Source organism: Polypterus senegalus, chromosome 18 (assembly GCF_016835505.1).
Source record: "Polypterus senegalus isolate Bchr_013 chromosome 18, ASM1683550v1, whole genome shotgun sequence".
Lineage (NCBI taxonomy): Eukaryota > Metazoa > Chordata > Cladistia > Polypteriformes > Polypteridae > Polypterus > Polypterus senegalus.
The window spans coordinates 16,905,071-16,922,660 of record NC_053171.1 but is presented as its reverse complement, the minus strand read 5'-3'; the positions used below and the strand labels follow the sequence as shown (position 1 = coordinate 16,922,660).

The 17,590-nt window shown below is 42.7% G+C and overlaps 2 protein-coding genes across 2 annotated transcripts in view; one reads left to right on the top strand and one right to left on the bottom strand.

The window, feature by feature from the left end:
- The window catches only part of ubr1 (ubiquitin protein ligase E3 component n-recognin 1), a 110,670-nt gene extending 108,610 nt beyond the window's left edge, over positions 1-2,060 (top strand). The window contains exon 47 of the mRNA XM_039741291.1: positions 967-2,060. Within this exon, the coding sequence (XP_039597225.1) occupies positions 967-1,108 (142 nt within the window). The 3' untranslated portion in view covers positions 1,109-2,060. The remainder of the gene's footprint in view (positions 1-966) is intronic.
- Positions 2,061-4,251: 2,191 nt separating this feature from the next.
- LOC120518761 (photoreceptor outer segment membrane glycoprotein 2-like) lies at positions 4,252-14,456 on the bottom strand. Its single transcript, XM_039741710.1, has 3 exons — positions 13,876-14,456; positions 7,663-7,909; positions 4,252-5,046 (listed from the first exon to the last, which is right to left on the bottom strand). The coding sequence occupies exons 1-3, from the start codon at positions 14,454-14,456 to the stop codon at positions 4,789-4,791; spliced, it is 1,086 nt and encodes a 361-aa protein (XP_039597644.1). The 3' UTR covers positions 4,252-4,788.
- Between the last annotated feature and the right edge of the window lie 3,134 nt (positions 14,457-17,590).

Sequence of the window (17,590 nt, the reverse complement as noted above, 5' to 3'; positions counted from 1 at the left end):
CATTTTACACCCAAATATGTTTAAGTATAAAGTGTATAAATATCATTATTGGCAGAAACATATCTAATCCCTTAAATCTATCAAGCAGTTGATCTCAGCCACATCTGCAAATGTAAGTGGCACATTACAAATAATCCAGAAACTTTAGTGCAGAAGACAACTTTATGCTAAGTAATATGGTAGGCATTCCATGGTTTCAGTCCTTAGTACAGTATATGGGTAAATTTGTGCTATCATATTTTTTATTAGAATATATAAACTTCTCATTTTTCCTAAGCAAATGATACAGTAATTTCACCTATATTCATAGTTATGTTACATTCATGTAACTTTCTCTAACCCGCTTAGTCCAGTTAAAGGTTAGGCCAGAGTTTATGCTGTCAGCACTAGCATTTGTAATTTTGAATTTACAAAATCCTAGCAATGCACTTGGCCTATTCATGACCTCATGCTGTGCCTTCTGAATTCTTCAGTCTATATGGGTTCACTTTTATGGAGTTTGGAGTTTCTCTAATGTGAGATTCTTGTTTAGTTCCTCTTGATTCTTTTGTTTTTCTTTTAATGTGACCTTACTTTCTGCTTTTTAAGTTGATGTGTTAATGTACCATTATACTTCATAAGTTTACTTTGTGTATGCCTCTCCTTTATCACTTACTGTTATCCATTGTTCTTTGATTTTTGCTCATTTATATGTATTCTTTTTTATTTAAGATTTTTCTCTGTGTTAATCATTCATATTTCATATATTTTACAGTCACTTAAAGAAATAGCTTTTAATTTCCCCCATTTTTAAGTACTGTATATTTTCCCCCATGTGTAATTTGTTTTGAATTTCTCTGCCCTAGTTATTGTAATCTCTTTTTGTTGCTTTTTCTTTTTGCAACTGCATAAAATGTAAGGGTTATGTATTATCATATTTCATTGAATGGTTGATGATAAACTTTCTCTTCATGGGTTTGGCTGCAGGAGAGGAAACCCACTCCATTTGTCCACTGAGCGATACAAGAAGCTCTGCCAGCTGTGGCAGCAACATTGCATCATGGAGGAGATTGCTCGAAGTCTTGAAGTTGTCAACGTTATGTTAACCTTAGAATGGCAGTTGCTTTGAGTGGACAAACTGCTTTCAGAAATGTGACTGTTGAGTTCTACAGGTTTCTTGCACATGCTGAAGTCTTATTGAATTTTATCTACTGCTTCTGGACTTCAGAATGAAGCAGCTACTCCTTTGTCTCCCGGCAATGATGTAATATATATTCTAAGGATGCTGCCTCTATTGGAGATAAATAAATAGGATTCACTGACTTTTCTTTTGTCAACAGCTGTTTCATTCTACTGGTTTCTTTGCTTCAGTGATGGAAATGTGAAAGCTATGTACACATACATATATTTATATAAATTTTTACACTCGCACACAAATATATTAAGTATACATATACACACAAACAGACATATAAAATATACATATACGCACACATTTACATATCAATGGAGAGTAATTGTCCTCAATCGGTCATGTTTTCATTTTTTTTTTTTTAATTTTTTAATTAAGCAGAGTATTCCAATCCCCCTTCAGTTTGCTGACTGGGCTTAGTGAAATGGCCATTTTTGTTTACTGCTGGGCACAGATGCAAAGCCCTGTAGCAAGAGAATATTTTTTTCCGCAGTCAGTTAATAGGAAAAATCCAAGTCGCATCAGTTTTCAGCTGCTTTTATCAGTAAGAAATTGAAGCTAAGCAAGGATGTCAGATTATGTTCATTTATTCTTGTTTTCTCCTAAAACCACCTTTTAATAGCTCAACACAGTGAACACCTTGCATAAATCTGAGCTGTATTATTCTGTAAATGTTTTATATTGTAATATTCAGCAAAACTTCTCTAAAACGGTGACAAAAGAATGAGAACTGTCTTTTTGAAAGATAGTACTGAAATATATTTTACTTGTTCGTTTGTTCTAAAAAAAAAAATGAAGTGATTGTAGATAGTCTGAATGATTTAAAATATGGAGTTATATGTTTAATGGAATGTATGTTAAAATAAAAGGACTGATTGTTTCTTGATTAGTCAAGGTGTTCTGGTTTGTTTGTAATACTAAATGGAAACTTCACATTAACTTGAGAATGACTGTTAAGTATAAAGCGTTGTGTATTTTAAAAGTATTTTTAAAGTATAGGTTGCTACAGTTTTACATTTTGAGGCAGACTTTGGTTTGTCCTGAGAACGTAGTTAGATAAAACTGTAGTTAACATTTTAAAAAATAAAATGCCCTCTGCATATCAAGGGTGTCTTTATGATACAAAACCAATTTTTTTTTTTTTTTTTTTACAATATATTCATGGTTTTACTGTAGTTTTTCTTGTTTTAGCTGTTATTGCAGTTTGTTGGCATTATCTTTTCTAAGGAATAGGATACATATGCTTTTCTCTTTTCACAGCGCCCAGCATGAGTGAAGCTATTAAGTAAACACGAGCATCCTGTAAGGCAGGGATCTTCACTCAACGATCCTGGAGGACCACAGTGCTTTGCAAGTTTTCGGTTCAACCAATTTCTTAATTAGTACCTATTTATTTGCTGCTAAACCAATATCTTTTAGGTAACTCGCTTGTTAACGATTCAGAGCTCTTAATTGCCTATTTTAGGCTTAAGCAGCTGTATTTACATTTTAATCATGTCTTTTTTTTTTTTTTTTTAAACAAGCCATAGCTTAATAACAAATTGCAAATAAGAAAGGAACCACTAGCTTTCCAGCTAGCTTGGTTCTAATTACAGTGGTGAATGTGCATCATTAAGTATTGGTGCTAATAAAATGTTCAGAAACAAATGAGAGGTAAAGGGGGGGTACATTATGTAGAGCAAATCAGTTCCGGTCCATAAAAAATGGATAATGTTCTCAGAAATGGAAACTCTACTGTGCAATTAATTTGTCATGGATGAATAAGAACACCAACACGCCACCCTTCAAAACGTGTTTCATCATCAGCAAGGACTGTCTTGTAATTAAGAAATTGGTTAGAATGAAGACCTTGCAGCCACCGTGGCCCTCCTGGACCATAAGTGAAGATCCCTGCTTTAAGTGTTGCTACAGAGCCATTTAGAAGTGGGCAAACTCTGGAGCGTTAGTGGTGCATGAGACATATCAGTGCTAAGCTGCCAAGATCAATAAACAGACTTACTGTAATGCAGACTGGCTTTTTGGTCTTTCCAGCTTTGACCTCTTGGCTCTAAAGCTTTATGATGAGGCATAACGAAGGAATAACGAAGATGGAATCTTTGCATAAACAAAATGGTTTTGTTATATATATCTATAGGCATTATCAGTAAGTCATATTTTATGCAGCAGGGCATTCATCCCCAGTAAGCATCATTTTATCTTTTCCGTACATGTCCCACTAATCAGTGGCTTGCTGTGGCAGCAGTTTGCCCCTTTTCCCACCTTTCCCTTTTACTCTCATATTTAATGTTACAATTCCTTCTCAGTATATTCTGGTTTATTTAAGTAAGGTTCAGAAATAAGGCTGAATGTGTTTGTTACTTTCATAGTCTGACATATCAATGGTATAAAATGAGACCTTGTTTGTCTAAATGCATAGAAAATTTACCGCCTTGCCTCCCTCCCCACAAAACAAAACTGTCAACCTTACTGCAGCCTTGGCATTTGTGAAGCTAGCTGCCAGTACCAATGCTTTGTGGGTGAAAGGTTGTAATTTACAGTTAGGTCCATAAATATTTGGACAGTGACACACTTTCATAATTTTGGCTCTATCTGGTACCTCAAAGCACTTAAAATGAAACTATTGATATGTTCAGAGAAGACATGCAAGTACGAATGTCATGACAGTGACAATAAACTTGACTCGTGGGTTCAAACAGTGGCTTTGGCTTTCAGAATTCAGCAGCAACCGCATCACCCATGAATTTGTAGTTAATATATGTGCTGTGGAAAAAGACAGTAAGGGTGAATTTTCATAATGACTGTTGTAGCACATTCTTACAAGTAAAAGATTTATTTTATTTAAAGTCTACATTTTCTGACGTGTTTATTAATTCTGAATTCATTAAATTTTTTTTTGTTCATTTGTCTGCATAGTATACCGTCTTTTCAATCTGTCATTGCTTAAGACTGCACATTCCATAAAATGTTCCGTTTATTGTTAGTTTTTTGGCTCCTTGGAAGTTAGTATAAGGCAATGTCCCACTTCTTCCACCAGTCTCTCTCCTCTTGTGTTGTTCTGCCACTGAGAATCAGCACACATCTCAAGTCTTCATAGCACTATGTGAATAGGACTGTTGTTGACACATTTACAGTTCTCGCCATTTGCCTTTCCAAACATGGTGGTCTGAACCTGCTCCCTCTGGAGCTTTGTACTTGTCTTGTCTTTGATGATCATCAAGCAACACAGCCTTTGGGTCCCATCTAATGGCCTCCTCTCCATGAAGTTCCATCAGCATCCAGTCCTCTTGTGAGTTACAAGTGTGTTGGAATGTTTCACATGTCTGATCTGTGCACCATCAGTAAAGATCACCCTGGTTGAAACAGACCAATCATCCTGAGGTGTTTGTTCTTCTAAGCATAACTTTCAGAAACAAAGTCTCTTGTTAACCAACAGCTTTTTAAGATCCTGCATAATTTAACCCTTGGGCTGGACAGTTGGGATCAGGAGACATTATGGGTGTAGTTTGGATTGAAGGCAATGGTTCCAGTTCCTGTCATCTTCCATTCCATTATCTTTGTTGGAGATGGTGTGAAGCCCCTCAGGGTTGATGTTTGATCCTCCCTCCAGACTCCAGTACTTAGCTGACAGTTGGAATGTGTGTCCTAGTAGCTCCATGGCTGGAGGGAGTAACATTAAGGTTGGGGTCCTCATTCCCGGACACTGCATTAATTTGGTTTGATTTGCCAAGGTTCTTAATGATGTTAAAATTGGTGCGAGCTGTCTCCACAAAGCCATTTTCAAGAAGCCAGCCCTCCGATTCAGAGTCTGGGTCACCTTGCAGAAGGACATTCTCCAAGGCCGTTTGAAGATAGCGCACCCCAGTAAGCACAGACAGCTATAAGAAAAAATGAAAAAAAAAAAATAAAGACAATACAGACCAAGAAAAAAATTAAGCTGTTAATGCCTGACATCACCTAATACTAGAGGTGGCACTGGAGATGGGTAGGGCCTACCAATGCCTAAACAGAGTTGGAAGTGTGTTCAGCCAGTGTCCACATGTCAGTGCAAATGAAATTACACAACAGGGATTGTGAAGGCCTATAAATATATAGGAGCCATGCAAGAGCTTCAGACACAAGGGAGAGACAATAAGCTTTATGGAGGGCTGATATAAAAATAAGAGGGCAGCTTTTGGTCTAGCACTTGAAAAGCAGGGCCTAGGTTATGATATTAAGAGGACAGGATGAAGGAAGGTGGCCTTAGAGACATGGCTAGAGTCACTAGAGGGAACATTTTAACCATTTCATGTTTGAAAAGTAGGGCAAAATTATGGGCAGTTGAGCGTAGAAGTAGGAGGTGAGTCCTACCAGGGGGCAGCATTGGACATGCCTGGTGCTGAGGGGGTGAAAAATGCCATCTCTTTTGCTGAAGTCACTATGGTAGTGCGAGAACTCCATGGTTAAGGATGTTCAGGTGGATGAAATCTGATTGTAGATGTTGAAAGCACTGGACATTGATGGGATAGCATGGTTAGTGTGTCTACTCAATGTTTCATGGAAGGCTGATAAAGCATGCTTGGAATGGAGGCCCCCATATTTTGGAAAGGTGACCAGAGGGTGTGTTCCAACTACAGAGGGATCAAACTTCGCCTCCCAGGTAAGGCATATGTTGGAGGGAAGAATCCATCCAATGACTGAGCCAGAAACACAGGTGGAACATTGTGGATTCCATCCTGGTTATGGAACAGTAGACTGGCTTTTCTCCCTGGTGCATTTGCTGGAGAGTGCCTGGGTATATAAGTCCATCTACATGTGTTTTGTGAATTTAGAAAAAGCATACGGCTGTGTCCCTCAACATGTGTTGTTCGAGGTGCTGCAGGAATATGGAGTAAAAGGGCTTCTCTTGTGTGGTGTTTATTCCCTACAAGAATGCTGTGCGAGTTGTTCACTGTGGATGTGGGACTCCATCAAGGTTGCGTCTTGTCTCTGTTTCTGTTTTCTGGTTTTCATGGACAGAATATCAAACTGGCCAGTTGGGGAGTCAAGGGGGTAGTATTGTTGCTTTATGCCAATGTTCTCCTCTGACCTTTGGGGCACACTCATGTGTGAGAAGGCTGGGATGAGGATCAGCAGCTCCAAGTTTGATCTCATAGTTATCTCTTTCAGAGAAGAGTGGATTGTTCTCTGCAAGTGGGGGGTTGGTGGGGGAACAATACCCTTAGTATCTTGAAAACTTGTTGTGACGGAAAAAAGGGAATGCGAGATCTTCAAGCGGCGTCAGTTGTTCTACGGGCTCTGTACAAGACCATGCTGGTGAAGCGGGAGTGGAGTTTAAAGACTCTTGGTTGATCTACATCCCTGTCCTTCACCTTTGGTCATGAGTAATGACCGAAAGAATGAGATTGTGAGCACAAGCGGCAGAGATGAGGTTTCTTTGCCAGGGTGGCTCCCTCTGTGACAGGATGAGATGCTCAGAGATTTAGGAGAGCCTCAGAGAAGAGTTCGTTCTCTTCCAGATCAAGAGGAGCCAGTTGAGGTGGTATGGGCATGTTGTAAAGATACCCCCAGAGTGGCTCCCTGTAGAGCTGCTCCAGGCTCATCCCGCTGGGCAATAGACCCATGGAGAGTTTATATATATATTTTGGCTAGCACGGGGAACATCATAAAATTCCCTAGCAATCCTGGAATCGAGCTTGATTCCAGGAAGTCTGGGTTAACCTGCCATCACAACCTTCACCTTGAAAAGCGGTTGAGAAGGTGCAATGAGAGTCAGAAGTGGGAATTGTAATGAAATACTCATAAATACGTAGCAACTGTGTGGTGTCACAGCTTCAGGACATTGGCTTACCATGAAGCCTCATGCTTGTCACTTCACTCGCCAGGCTTCAACTATGGAAATATTGAAACCATTTTACAGGAAATTTTTGAAGTTAACTGGGTTTTTTGTCCTTGCCTAGTGATAGAGGGATAAGCTGCACACTCCTGGAGTTAAGAAGTCAACCAAGTGAATGCCTTCATGCATGCAGGACCAGTGGCTGTGGCTTCATACAGACACAGGTATTTGGGAAAGATGATCAGTGCAGCAAGCTGCCCATTTTGGCCTGAATGGGACCCCATTCCATCACTAAAGTCTCCCTCTCTCATTCCTGGCTAGTGACCTGCCTGCAAGTCCTCCTTGAGATGAGGGTTTAGCTCACATTTGCTGTTCATCACTTCTTGATAAACCTTGACATCCTAAAGAAAGTTTAGTTAATTGTTGGATGTGATATTTCAGACTGACGATCCCAGCCAAGGAGGTGTCATGTTTGGCACCCAAAGTTGCTGGGATGGAACATGTGTCGCATGTTGATTAGCACTGCATTCTGCATGCCTAACAATGACCTTATAATCTTATCATTTACAAATACATTTCTCTCAGAATTCTGGAATAACTATCCCAGAAAATGGGTTTGTGGATGGATGGACCCAGAAAACAGATTTTATTAAAAATTCATTGCACTGAAAAAACTTACCTCAAAGAGCCAAATAATGAGAACGGTGAATCCAATCGACTGCATGATCTGCATATAGTACTCGAGCAGTGCTTGGCGGCAGCCGGTCATCCACACGTTGAGCTCCTCCGTCTGGAATTCGTAGCTGTAGTGGGCCGAGTTGTTGGTCAGCTGATGCTGGATGCAGGGCCGAGGGGAGTAAATATTGCAGCAGCTGAAAGGAACTGAATCCATCAAGTACTTCCCGTCCACGTTACTCTTTAGGCGGCTGGAGAGGGGAGAAGAGGGAAAAAGAAATGAAGGCAGCGCCCCATCAAGGAGTACAGTCGTGGCCAAAAGTTTTGAGAATGACACAAGTATTGGTTTTCACACAGTTTGCTGCATCAGTGTATTAAGATCTTTTTGTCAGATGTTTCTATGGTATACTAAAATAGAATTACAAGCATTTCAAGTTTCAAAGGATTTTATTGACAATTACATTAAGGTTATGCAAAAAGTCCACATTTGCAGTGTTGGCCCTTCTTTCTTTTTCAAGACCACCTTAATTCGCCCTGGCATACCATCAATCAACTTCTGGGCCAAATCCTGACTGACGGCAGCCCATTCTTGCATCATCAATGCTTGCCGTTTGTCAGAATGGGTGGGTTTTTGTTTGTCTACCCACCTCTTGAGGATTGACCACAAGTCCTCAATGCGATTAAAGTCTGGGGAGTTTCCTGGCCATGGACCCAAAATGTCGATGTTTTGCTCCTCAACCCACTTAGTTCTCGCTCTTGCCTTATGGCCTGGTGCTTCATCATGCTGGATTGTTCATTGTTAGTTACCAAACTGTTCTTGGATGGTTGGGAGAAGTTGCTCTCAGCAACCCACCTTCTCTTGAGATTCAGTTCATGGACAGATGTCCTGACATTTTCCTTTACAATTCTCTGATATCATTCAGAATTCATTGTTCTATCAGTGAAGGCAAGCCGTCCTGGCCCAGATGCAGCAAAACAGGCCCAAACCATGATACTAGCACCACCATGTTTCACAGATGGGATAAGGTTCTTATGCTGGAATGCAGTGTGTTCCTTTCTCCAAACATAACACTTTTCATTTAAACCAAAAAGTTCTATTTTGGTCTCATCCGTCCACAAAACATTCTTCCAATAGCCTTCTGGTTTGTCCATTTGATCTTTAGCAAACTGCAGACGAGCAGCAATTTTTTTTTGGAGAGCAGTGGCTTTCTCCTTGCAACCCTGCCATGCACACCATTGTTGTTCAGTGTTCTCCTGATGGTGGACTCATGAACATGAACATTAGCCAATGTGAGAGTGGTTTTCAATTGCTTTGAAGTTACCCTGGGGTCCTTTGTGACCCCGCCGACTATTACACATGTGTCTTGCTCTTGGAGTGATCTTTGTTGGCCGACCACTCCTGGGGAGGGTAACAATGGTCTTGAATTTCCTCCATTTGTACACAGTCTGTCTGACTGTGGATTGGTGGAGTCCAAACTCTTTAGAGATGGTTGTGTAACCTTTTCCAGCCTGATGAGCATCAACAACTCGTTTTGTGAGGTCCTCAGAAATCTCCTTTGTTCGTGCCATGATACACTTCCACAGACATGTGTTGTGAAGAGCAGACTTTGATAGATCCTGTTCTTTTAATAACACAGGGTGCCCACTCACACCTGATTGGCATCCCATTGATTGAAAACACCCAACACCTCACCTTCAAACTAACTGATCATCCTAGAGGTTCACATACTTTTGCCACTCACAAATATGTAATATTTGATCATTTTCTTCAATACATAAATGACCAAGTATAATATGTTTGTCTCATTTGTTTAACTGGTTTCTCTTCTTCTACTTTTAGGACTTGAGTGAAAATCTGATGATGTTTTAGATCATATTTATGCAGAAATATAGAAAATTTTAAAGGTTTCACAAACTTTCAAGCACAACTGTATATGTTTTCAGAAAGGTATGCAAATTTATTAAAAATCAAAACTTGAAATCTCTCATTCCTGTAAGTATTCAGACTCTTAACTGATTATTTTGTAGAAGTCTCTTTGGCAGCAATTCCACCTTTTGAGTCATCTTGGTAAGTCTCTACAAGCTTTTGACACTTGGATTTGGGCAGTTTATCCCTTTCTCCCTGGCAGATCCACTCAAGCTCTATGAGGCTGAAATGGGAAGCGTCTGTAAACTGCCATCTTCAGGTCTCTGCCCAAATGTTCTGTGGGCTCTGGCAGGGCCACTCAAGGACACTCACACTGCACCGTTTTCTTGGCTGTATGGTTCATGTTATTGTCAAGCTGAAAGGTGAACTGATGCCCCAGTCTGAGGTGATGTGCACTCTGGAGCAGGTTTCCTTCAAGGACCTCTCTGTATTTTACTGAATTCAGCCTTCCCTCAATTATGGCCCATGTTCCTGTTCCTGTCCCTGCACCTCCATAGCATGATGCTGCCACCCCATATTTCACTGTAGGGGTGGTATCAGGCAGGTGATGAGTGGTTCCTGGCCTTCATCAGACATATTGGTTGGAATTCTGACCAAAGATTTCAATTTCAATCATTTTCTTCATGATCTCAGTGTCTTTTAAACCAGAGTTTCTCTATATTGTTGCCGGTGGGTCACAAGTTCCTATACTTTGTAATGGTAGTGGGCTGTGCACTGGGTCACAGCAGCTTTCCTTAAGTGACTGCCATTGCTGCATGATATTGTTGCCTCCCTAGCCTGGATGCACTCAATTCACCTAGTGGTAAACCCCTCCATCCCCACCCTAAAAATAGTCTTCAGATCAGTAAACGGACCCCAAGATGGCTTGCAATGACACAGACATGTGAAAAAATGGGTCTTGACATCAAAAAGGTTGAGAAACATTGCATCATGGCATTATGCCTTTCCTTCCAGCCACTCTACCATAAGCGCCTGATTAGTGGAGTGCTGATGTGATTGTCGTCTTTCTGACAGGTTCTCCCATCTCCGCAGAAGACCATTGTGAAACTCTTTTAGGGTGACCATTGGGTACCGAGGCCTTTTTTTGCCTGGTTACTCCATTTGGCCAGATGGCCAACTCTAGGAATAGTCCTTGGGGCTTTCTGACTTCTTCCAATTCACAATTCTTTAGTCCACTTTGCTCCTGGGAAGACTCAAAGCTTTAGAAATGGTTTTACCCCCTCGCCCTGATCTGTGCCTCACCACACAATTTGATCAAGGAGGTCTACAGAGAGTTCCTTGAACTTTATGGCGCGGCTTTTGTCCTGACATGCAGTGTGAGTTGTCGACCACCGATGCACAGGTACATGTGTGCCTTTCTAAATGATGTCCAATCAATACAGTCGGCCACAGGTTGACCCCAGTCAAGTTCTAGAAACATCTCGAGAAGAATTAAAGCAAACGGGATGGACCAGAACACAATGTCGAGTGCCATAGCAAAGAGTCCAAATACTTGTAGGAATGAGAAATGTCAGTTTTTGCTTTTTAATGAAATTGCAAATCTTTCTGAAGACCTGTTTTCACTGTCATTATTGGTTATTGACATTGATAGACAGAAATAGCCATAAACTATGCAGAAAGTGTCTCAATCCACAGCATCTTTACATAGTTTCACTGTTTTTACACTTTCTTTCTTACTTACAGTAGAGTGAGTATTCAGAGCCCCTTCAACTTTTCACTCTTTGTTACATTGCAGCCATTTGCTAAAATCATTTAAATTAATTTTTTCCCCCATTAATGCACACACAACACCCCATATTGACAGACAAAAAAAAAAAAAAGAATTTTTGAAATTGTTGCAGATTTATTAAAAAAGAAAAAATTAATTATCAGCAAATGGCTGCAATGTAACAGAGTGAAAAATTGAAGGGGCTCTGAATACTTTCCGTACCCACTGTACTTTACACACATTATTTTGCCTCCCACCTTTCATCACCTTAATTGTCATATACACTACTAGCTGTACCCCTTGGCTTCGCCCACATTGTAATGAAACAGGACAAACTTTAAAAATCAGTAGACATTGGCACTGTATCTGATCGTGTTCAGCTCTGACAGGAGAGTGATCCCAGTGTGAGGAGAAAAGCACATGGCCGTGATATCTCTGGCAGTCGGCAGCTACCCTCTAAAACACACGGAGCTCTGGTCTCAAAAACATTAAACGTTACTCCTCAGTGATGTCTGCTGAACAAACAGGTATTGCCAGCTAAGCGGAGGCAAGTTGCACTCCAACATGTGGCGACAGGTAGACCAACTCGAATAGAGGCTGGCGAGTGAGTGAGGAAGGCCCCGCCCCCCTGCTCTCGGCCCACACCCACTCTGTTGGATTTGCATAAACGCATCGGCTCCGCAAGCGAACTGTGATACTCAGTGCGATGAGAGAAGTCACAAAATCAACCGGAAAGTTCAAGCAAATTATAGGAGACAACCAGACCTAAATCCGTGAAGTAATTTGGTTGTAAAAAGCGGACACACATACAAACAGAACGAGCTTGGACCACGAAATTTTTAAAACCGTTTCTTAGAGAGCACCTATGGGTCAAGGGTAACCTACATTCCAAATTTCAAGTCCCACGTCCTCATGGTTCAGGAGATTTTGTGACGAGTGAGTCGGTGGTATTTGGTTTTTATATGTATAGTGTGGAGGGCGGCCGGGACACCCCTTCTACATTTGTTCCAGAGGAGCAACCATGGGTGTCTCAGTACCTCCCCCGGGACGTTTGGTGGCAGCCTCCCTGGCTGACGATGGTGCCTCAGTTTCCTGCAGGGCTTCATGGGCGATGGAGTTCTCTACGGCCCTGTTGGTATCTGAGGTGGCAGTCAGGAGGCGCTGCATGGGTTCCTGAGCCCGGCTGGACAACTCTACAGCGCCAGGTGGACTATAAAAAGGGCCAGCAACCACCACTCAGGGGCTAGAATTGGGAGGAAGAGGAAGAGGACGAGGTTGCCAGAGAGGAGTGGTGGTGCCAGAGGAAAGGGTTGTGATGTGTGCTTCCTGTGCTTACTTGGACTGTGTTGTGGCTGGGGGGCTCACGGGGAAGACGGGCCCCACTGGTGAAGAACAGTAAAGTCTTTTTCTGTTTTTACATGCGAGTCTGTGTCAGGTCCAGCACTAAACACAGACACAATAGATTTATAGATGTGGACAACCCTTATTGAGTTCAGGTTTTTCAGCTCCAGCCATTGTTAACTGGCGCATAAAAACACGGACACAGCCACAGCTAACACTGAGAGTTGAATGGGTCATACTGAACATCTCCGTGAGTTTAACATGGCACCGCCATAGGATGTCACCTTTACCACGAGTCAGTATGTGAAATATCTTTACTACTAGATCGGTCCCAGCCAACTATATGTGCTATTATTATGAAACAGATGTGTCTACAAGCAGGAACAACTGAAACATGCAGCGGTAAAAGGTGCAAACTCACAAGTGCTAAAGCACAAAGCACATGAAAATGTTCAATCCTCACAACCAAAAATAAAAATGGCTTCACTGGCAACAAACTTCCAAACTGCCTTCGAAAGCAACATCAGCACAAATGCTGTTTTCCTCAGTGGGCACAAATTCCCACATATTCTCTCATGAATCTTGTGGAGAGCCTTCCCAGAAGAGTGGAAGCTGTAAATGAGGGGATGGATGGGCAACTCCATATTAACATTTGGTAGTTTTGGAATGGGATACCAACAAGTTCATATTTATCATGATGGTCAGGTGTCCAACAACTTTTAGTCATATAATGTATATTGAGGGCAGCACGGTGGTGCAGTAGGTAGTGCTGTTGTGCTGCCTCGCAGTTAGAGACCTGGGTTCACTTTCTGGGTCCTCCCTGCGTGGAGTTTGCATGTTCTCCCCGTGTCTGCGTGGGTTTCCTCCCACAGTCCAAAGACATGCAGGTTAGGAGCATTGCCGATCCTAAATTGTTCCTAGTGTGTGCTTGGGGTGTGGGTGTGTGTGCGCGTGTGCGCCCTGCAGTGGGCTGGCACCCTGCCTGGGGTTTGTTTCCTGCCTGGCACCCTGTGCTGGCTGGGACTGACTCCAGCAGACCCCCGTGACCCTGAAGTTAGGATATAGTAGGTTGGATAATGGATGGATGGATAGTTTTGGAATGGGATATCCAACAAGCTCATATTTATCATGATGGTCAGGTGTCCAACAACTTTTAGCCATATAATGGATATTGAATATGTCCCTTTCACTAACATATTTCAATTTATCTGCAAAAAAAAAAACCTGAAGTAGGTACTCACTCCTGGACCTCCTTATTGGACACATCCAGATACCGCATGCTGACCCACTGGATTTCAAACCAGTCCCGGAAGCCGTTATTCCCACAGCAGCGAAACTCCATCTGCAGCAGGTCAATGGTCTTCTTTAGGAAGCACCTTCCAGGGATGTCCGTGTCCTTGTAGAACTTTAATGCTTCCTTCAAGCCCAGGTAGAGGGATTCTTCCAGTTCATTCTTCATGGTATAACACATTAGCGCCCCCACCAGGACGCAAAAGGTGAAAAAGAAGGTGCAGATAATGTAGGGGAGCATGATTAGCTTCCAGCGATGAAACTTATTGGAGTCGGAGCAGTCGTAGCAGATCTTCCCGCCGAGGAAATTAATTCCACAGGCTATGACTCCAACGGCAATGAGCATGTTGGGGACGGAATGGATTTCTCGATTGTACATGATCTCGTTCTTTTTCCGGATCTCGACTTTGAGGAAGAGACCCAGGCTGAAGAGAATGATGCCGGTGATTACAGAAATCCAGTTGAGGATCCACAAAATTTGGGCCAGCTTGCAACGCTTGGTTTTGGTGAACTTCACCTTGAGTACCGCCATTTTGTTTTTTGCTGTATTATCCAGGTACTAGATGATCATGGTTTAGGATCCCCAAAGTCAAAATGTCTGGAGAAGGAGAAGAAAAAAAAAATATTAATCTCTGATAATTGCAAAGATATGTACCTTGGTTCAGCGGATGAGGCTTTTTTGTTGCAGTCACTCTGAGGAGTGGAGAAGCTGCGTTCATGTCCTGTGAGAATTCTGGTGTCACACGTTCCTGCTCATTGTGTTCAGAAACACAAGCAGTTAAAAGTAAGCTCAAATTTTATTTGTGCATCTAGTGATGAGTGAATCCCAATGGATTTGCTTCTCCCCCACAGAAATGTTTTTGGGAATTTTGACGAAATGCATTGAAGTGTGATGGGGAAGGAGAAACTGAGCTACTTTGGAGGGGCTTGAAATGGTGCAAAGTTCTTTTAACTGTCGCTGTGGGATAGGGAAGCGCCTGCCAAATATGCTGGACTGATTAATGTGACCAGTTAATCACTACGCCACCGCTCCTCCCTGAGATAAAATGACATTCCGAGTCCTTCATCTCGCTTTGTGTCTCCTATCAGTACGACTAACTAACATTTGCCGTCTGCGATCAAGAGATTTATTTACGTTTGCATTCATTTGCTTCTTAAATGCATTTATCCAAAGCGCCTTACAAATGAGGTCGACCTAATCGAGTAACATCAGCCTGGTGGACTACTTGGGAATAATACAAAATTGATCATCACGAGCGAAGAGCTCAGAACAAAATACATATTGCAATTCCTCAATTTACAAAACCTAATAGCTCACACGGGCAGCACGGTGGCGCAGTGGGTAGCGCTGCTGCCTTGCAGTAAGGAGGCCTGGGTTTGCTTCCCGGGTCCTCCCTGCGTGGGTTTCCTCCCACAGTCCAAAGACATGCTGGTTAGGTGCATTGGCGATTCTACATTGTCCTGAGTGTGTGTGCCCTGCAGTGGGCTGGCGCCCTGCCCTGGGGTTTGTTTCCTGCCATGCGCCCTGTGTTGGCTGGGATTGGCTCCAGAAGACCCCCGTGACCCTGTAGTTAGGATATAGCGGGTTGGATAATGGATGGATGGACACAGATGTAGTGCTTATCATTTTATATCGTAGTAGATCCTTAGCAAGAAGGACTCCTCGTGCATCTAAGAAATGGTTTGCGCCACTTTAATCTGCTCTATCGCACACCCTGTCTTTTTCATTTTCTATGCATTTTTTCTTAATGCTGTGTGTGCATGACATGCAAGTGTGACGTGCCGGTGGCTAATCAGAGGTAAAAATATGATGCAGTGTAGTTAGTTCAGATTTATGTAACGTACAATGAAACTCTCTGAGCTGCCGCTCGTTGTGAACCTCACTTCTGTAGGCTACGTAAAATAACAACACAGAATGTAATGGGCAAACAATTGGAAAAAGTATTTAAAAAAGAAAAAAAGACAAAGCTCCAATTGTCACCATGGTAACCTTGAATTGTACTCCACACGTCAAGGCGCTATATAACCCTCCATCCATCCATTATCCATCCCGCTATATCCTAACTACAGGGTCATGGGGGTCTGCTGGAGCCAATCCCAGCCAGCAGAAGGCGCAAGGCAGGAAACAAACCCTGGGCAGGGTGCCAGCTCACTGCAGGGCGCACACACACACACACCAAGCACACACTTGAGACAATTTAGAATCGCCAATGCACCTAACCTGCATGTCTTTGGACTGTGGGTAGTGGGTAGTAAAACATACCAGATGAATATTTTGAACGCAGTCATCCATCCATCCACTATCCAACCTGCTGAATCCGAATACAGGGTCACAGGGATCTGCTGGAGCCAATCCCAGCCAACACAGGGCACAAGACAAGAACAAACTCCGGGCAGGGTGCCAATATATATACACACACACACACCCACACACCAAACACACTAGGGACAATTTAGGATCGCCAATCCACCTAACCTGCATGTCTTTGGACTGTGGGAGGAAGCCCACGCAGACACGGGGAGAACATGCAAACTCCACGCAGGGAGGACCCGAGAAGCGAACCCACGTCTCCTAACTGCGAGGCAGCAGCGCCACCGTGCCGCGCTATATAACCATGAAGGGGGCAAATGCTTCTTCACGGCAGCACACATCCACTCACGTCATAACAATCCTGACATCACAATTCTTGGGACCATCTGTGGACGAGGCCCAAGTCCACCACAAGACCCACTCATTCAGACATCCACACTTGACGCTACCCAGAAACCGCCCAAGTAAGAAGCCGTGGCACATCTGCCGAGTGCGTTCATTTTCTGAATGGTCTTTTTATATTAAACAGAGACTTGGAATCTATGCTGTCAGCAACCCTGCCAGTCCATCAGAGCCCATACAATGTCAAGCAGTTTATGGTTGCCATCAGCACCTTTATGGGATGCAGAAAACGAGCCAAACAAACAAAGAGAGGACCTGAGCAGCCTGGGGTTTGAACCCAGGACTCCAGAGCTTTAAAGCAAACCTCAGTGAGAACTGTTTTATGTCTTCACTTCTGAACGAATGCATCAAACTGAATTGATCAGCATTATGGGATATCAGTTTGCATCAGCCTTTATGAACACGTTGCTCTTATACTCTTATATAAAATGTAACGTTTTTCTGTCCCGGTTGGTTTCAGTGTCGATTTCAGCTCAGCTCGCTCCACGACACATGGCGTTGTGCTCAGCTACACGATCACAAGACACCGACCAGACTCGGCGGATTATCTCTGTGCTGTAATGCACTGCCTCACATGCATGCCATAATACAAAAAGATGACGTTACCTTTTCTTTCCAATGATGTTGCATTCTTTCCTTACATTAAGAGATGAACTTTGAAATCACTCTGGGTGAAGTTAAATTTCAGGACCCTTTAGAGCACCGGATAGCAGAAATGGCCGTCATGCCCTTTTTTGACCTTCCATCAGCTAATCCCCTTAGCTTCACTCAGCCCAGATTAATGAAGAAGACTCCTCAGAGTGCGGGTGACGGGCAGCAGCAGTGCACCCCGCCGTATGGCCAAGCTAATTCTGTGCCACTTTAAGTTAAAAATAATCTGAGCGCAGGACTGGAAGGCGGGCGGACAGACTGGGGGGCTTTGAACGCATTTCTTTCTGCACGAGAGGCTTTTT

Coding starts and splice junctions, on each gene's coding strand:
- LOC120518761 (XM_039741710.1), bottom strand. CDS start 14,456: ATGGCGGTACTCAAGGTGAAGTTCACCAAAACCAAGCGTTGCAAGCTG. Junction 7,910..13,875: donor TCCAATAAGGAGGTCCAGGA/GTGAGTACCTAC, acceptor TCCCCTCTCCAG/CCGCCTAAAGAGTAACGTGG. Junction 5,047..7,662: donor TCATTATTTGGCTCTTTGAG/GTAAGTTTTTTC, acceptor TTTTTCTTATAG/CTGTCTGTGCTTACTGGGGT.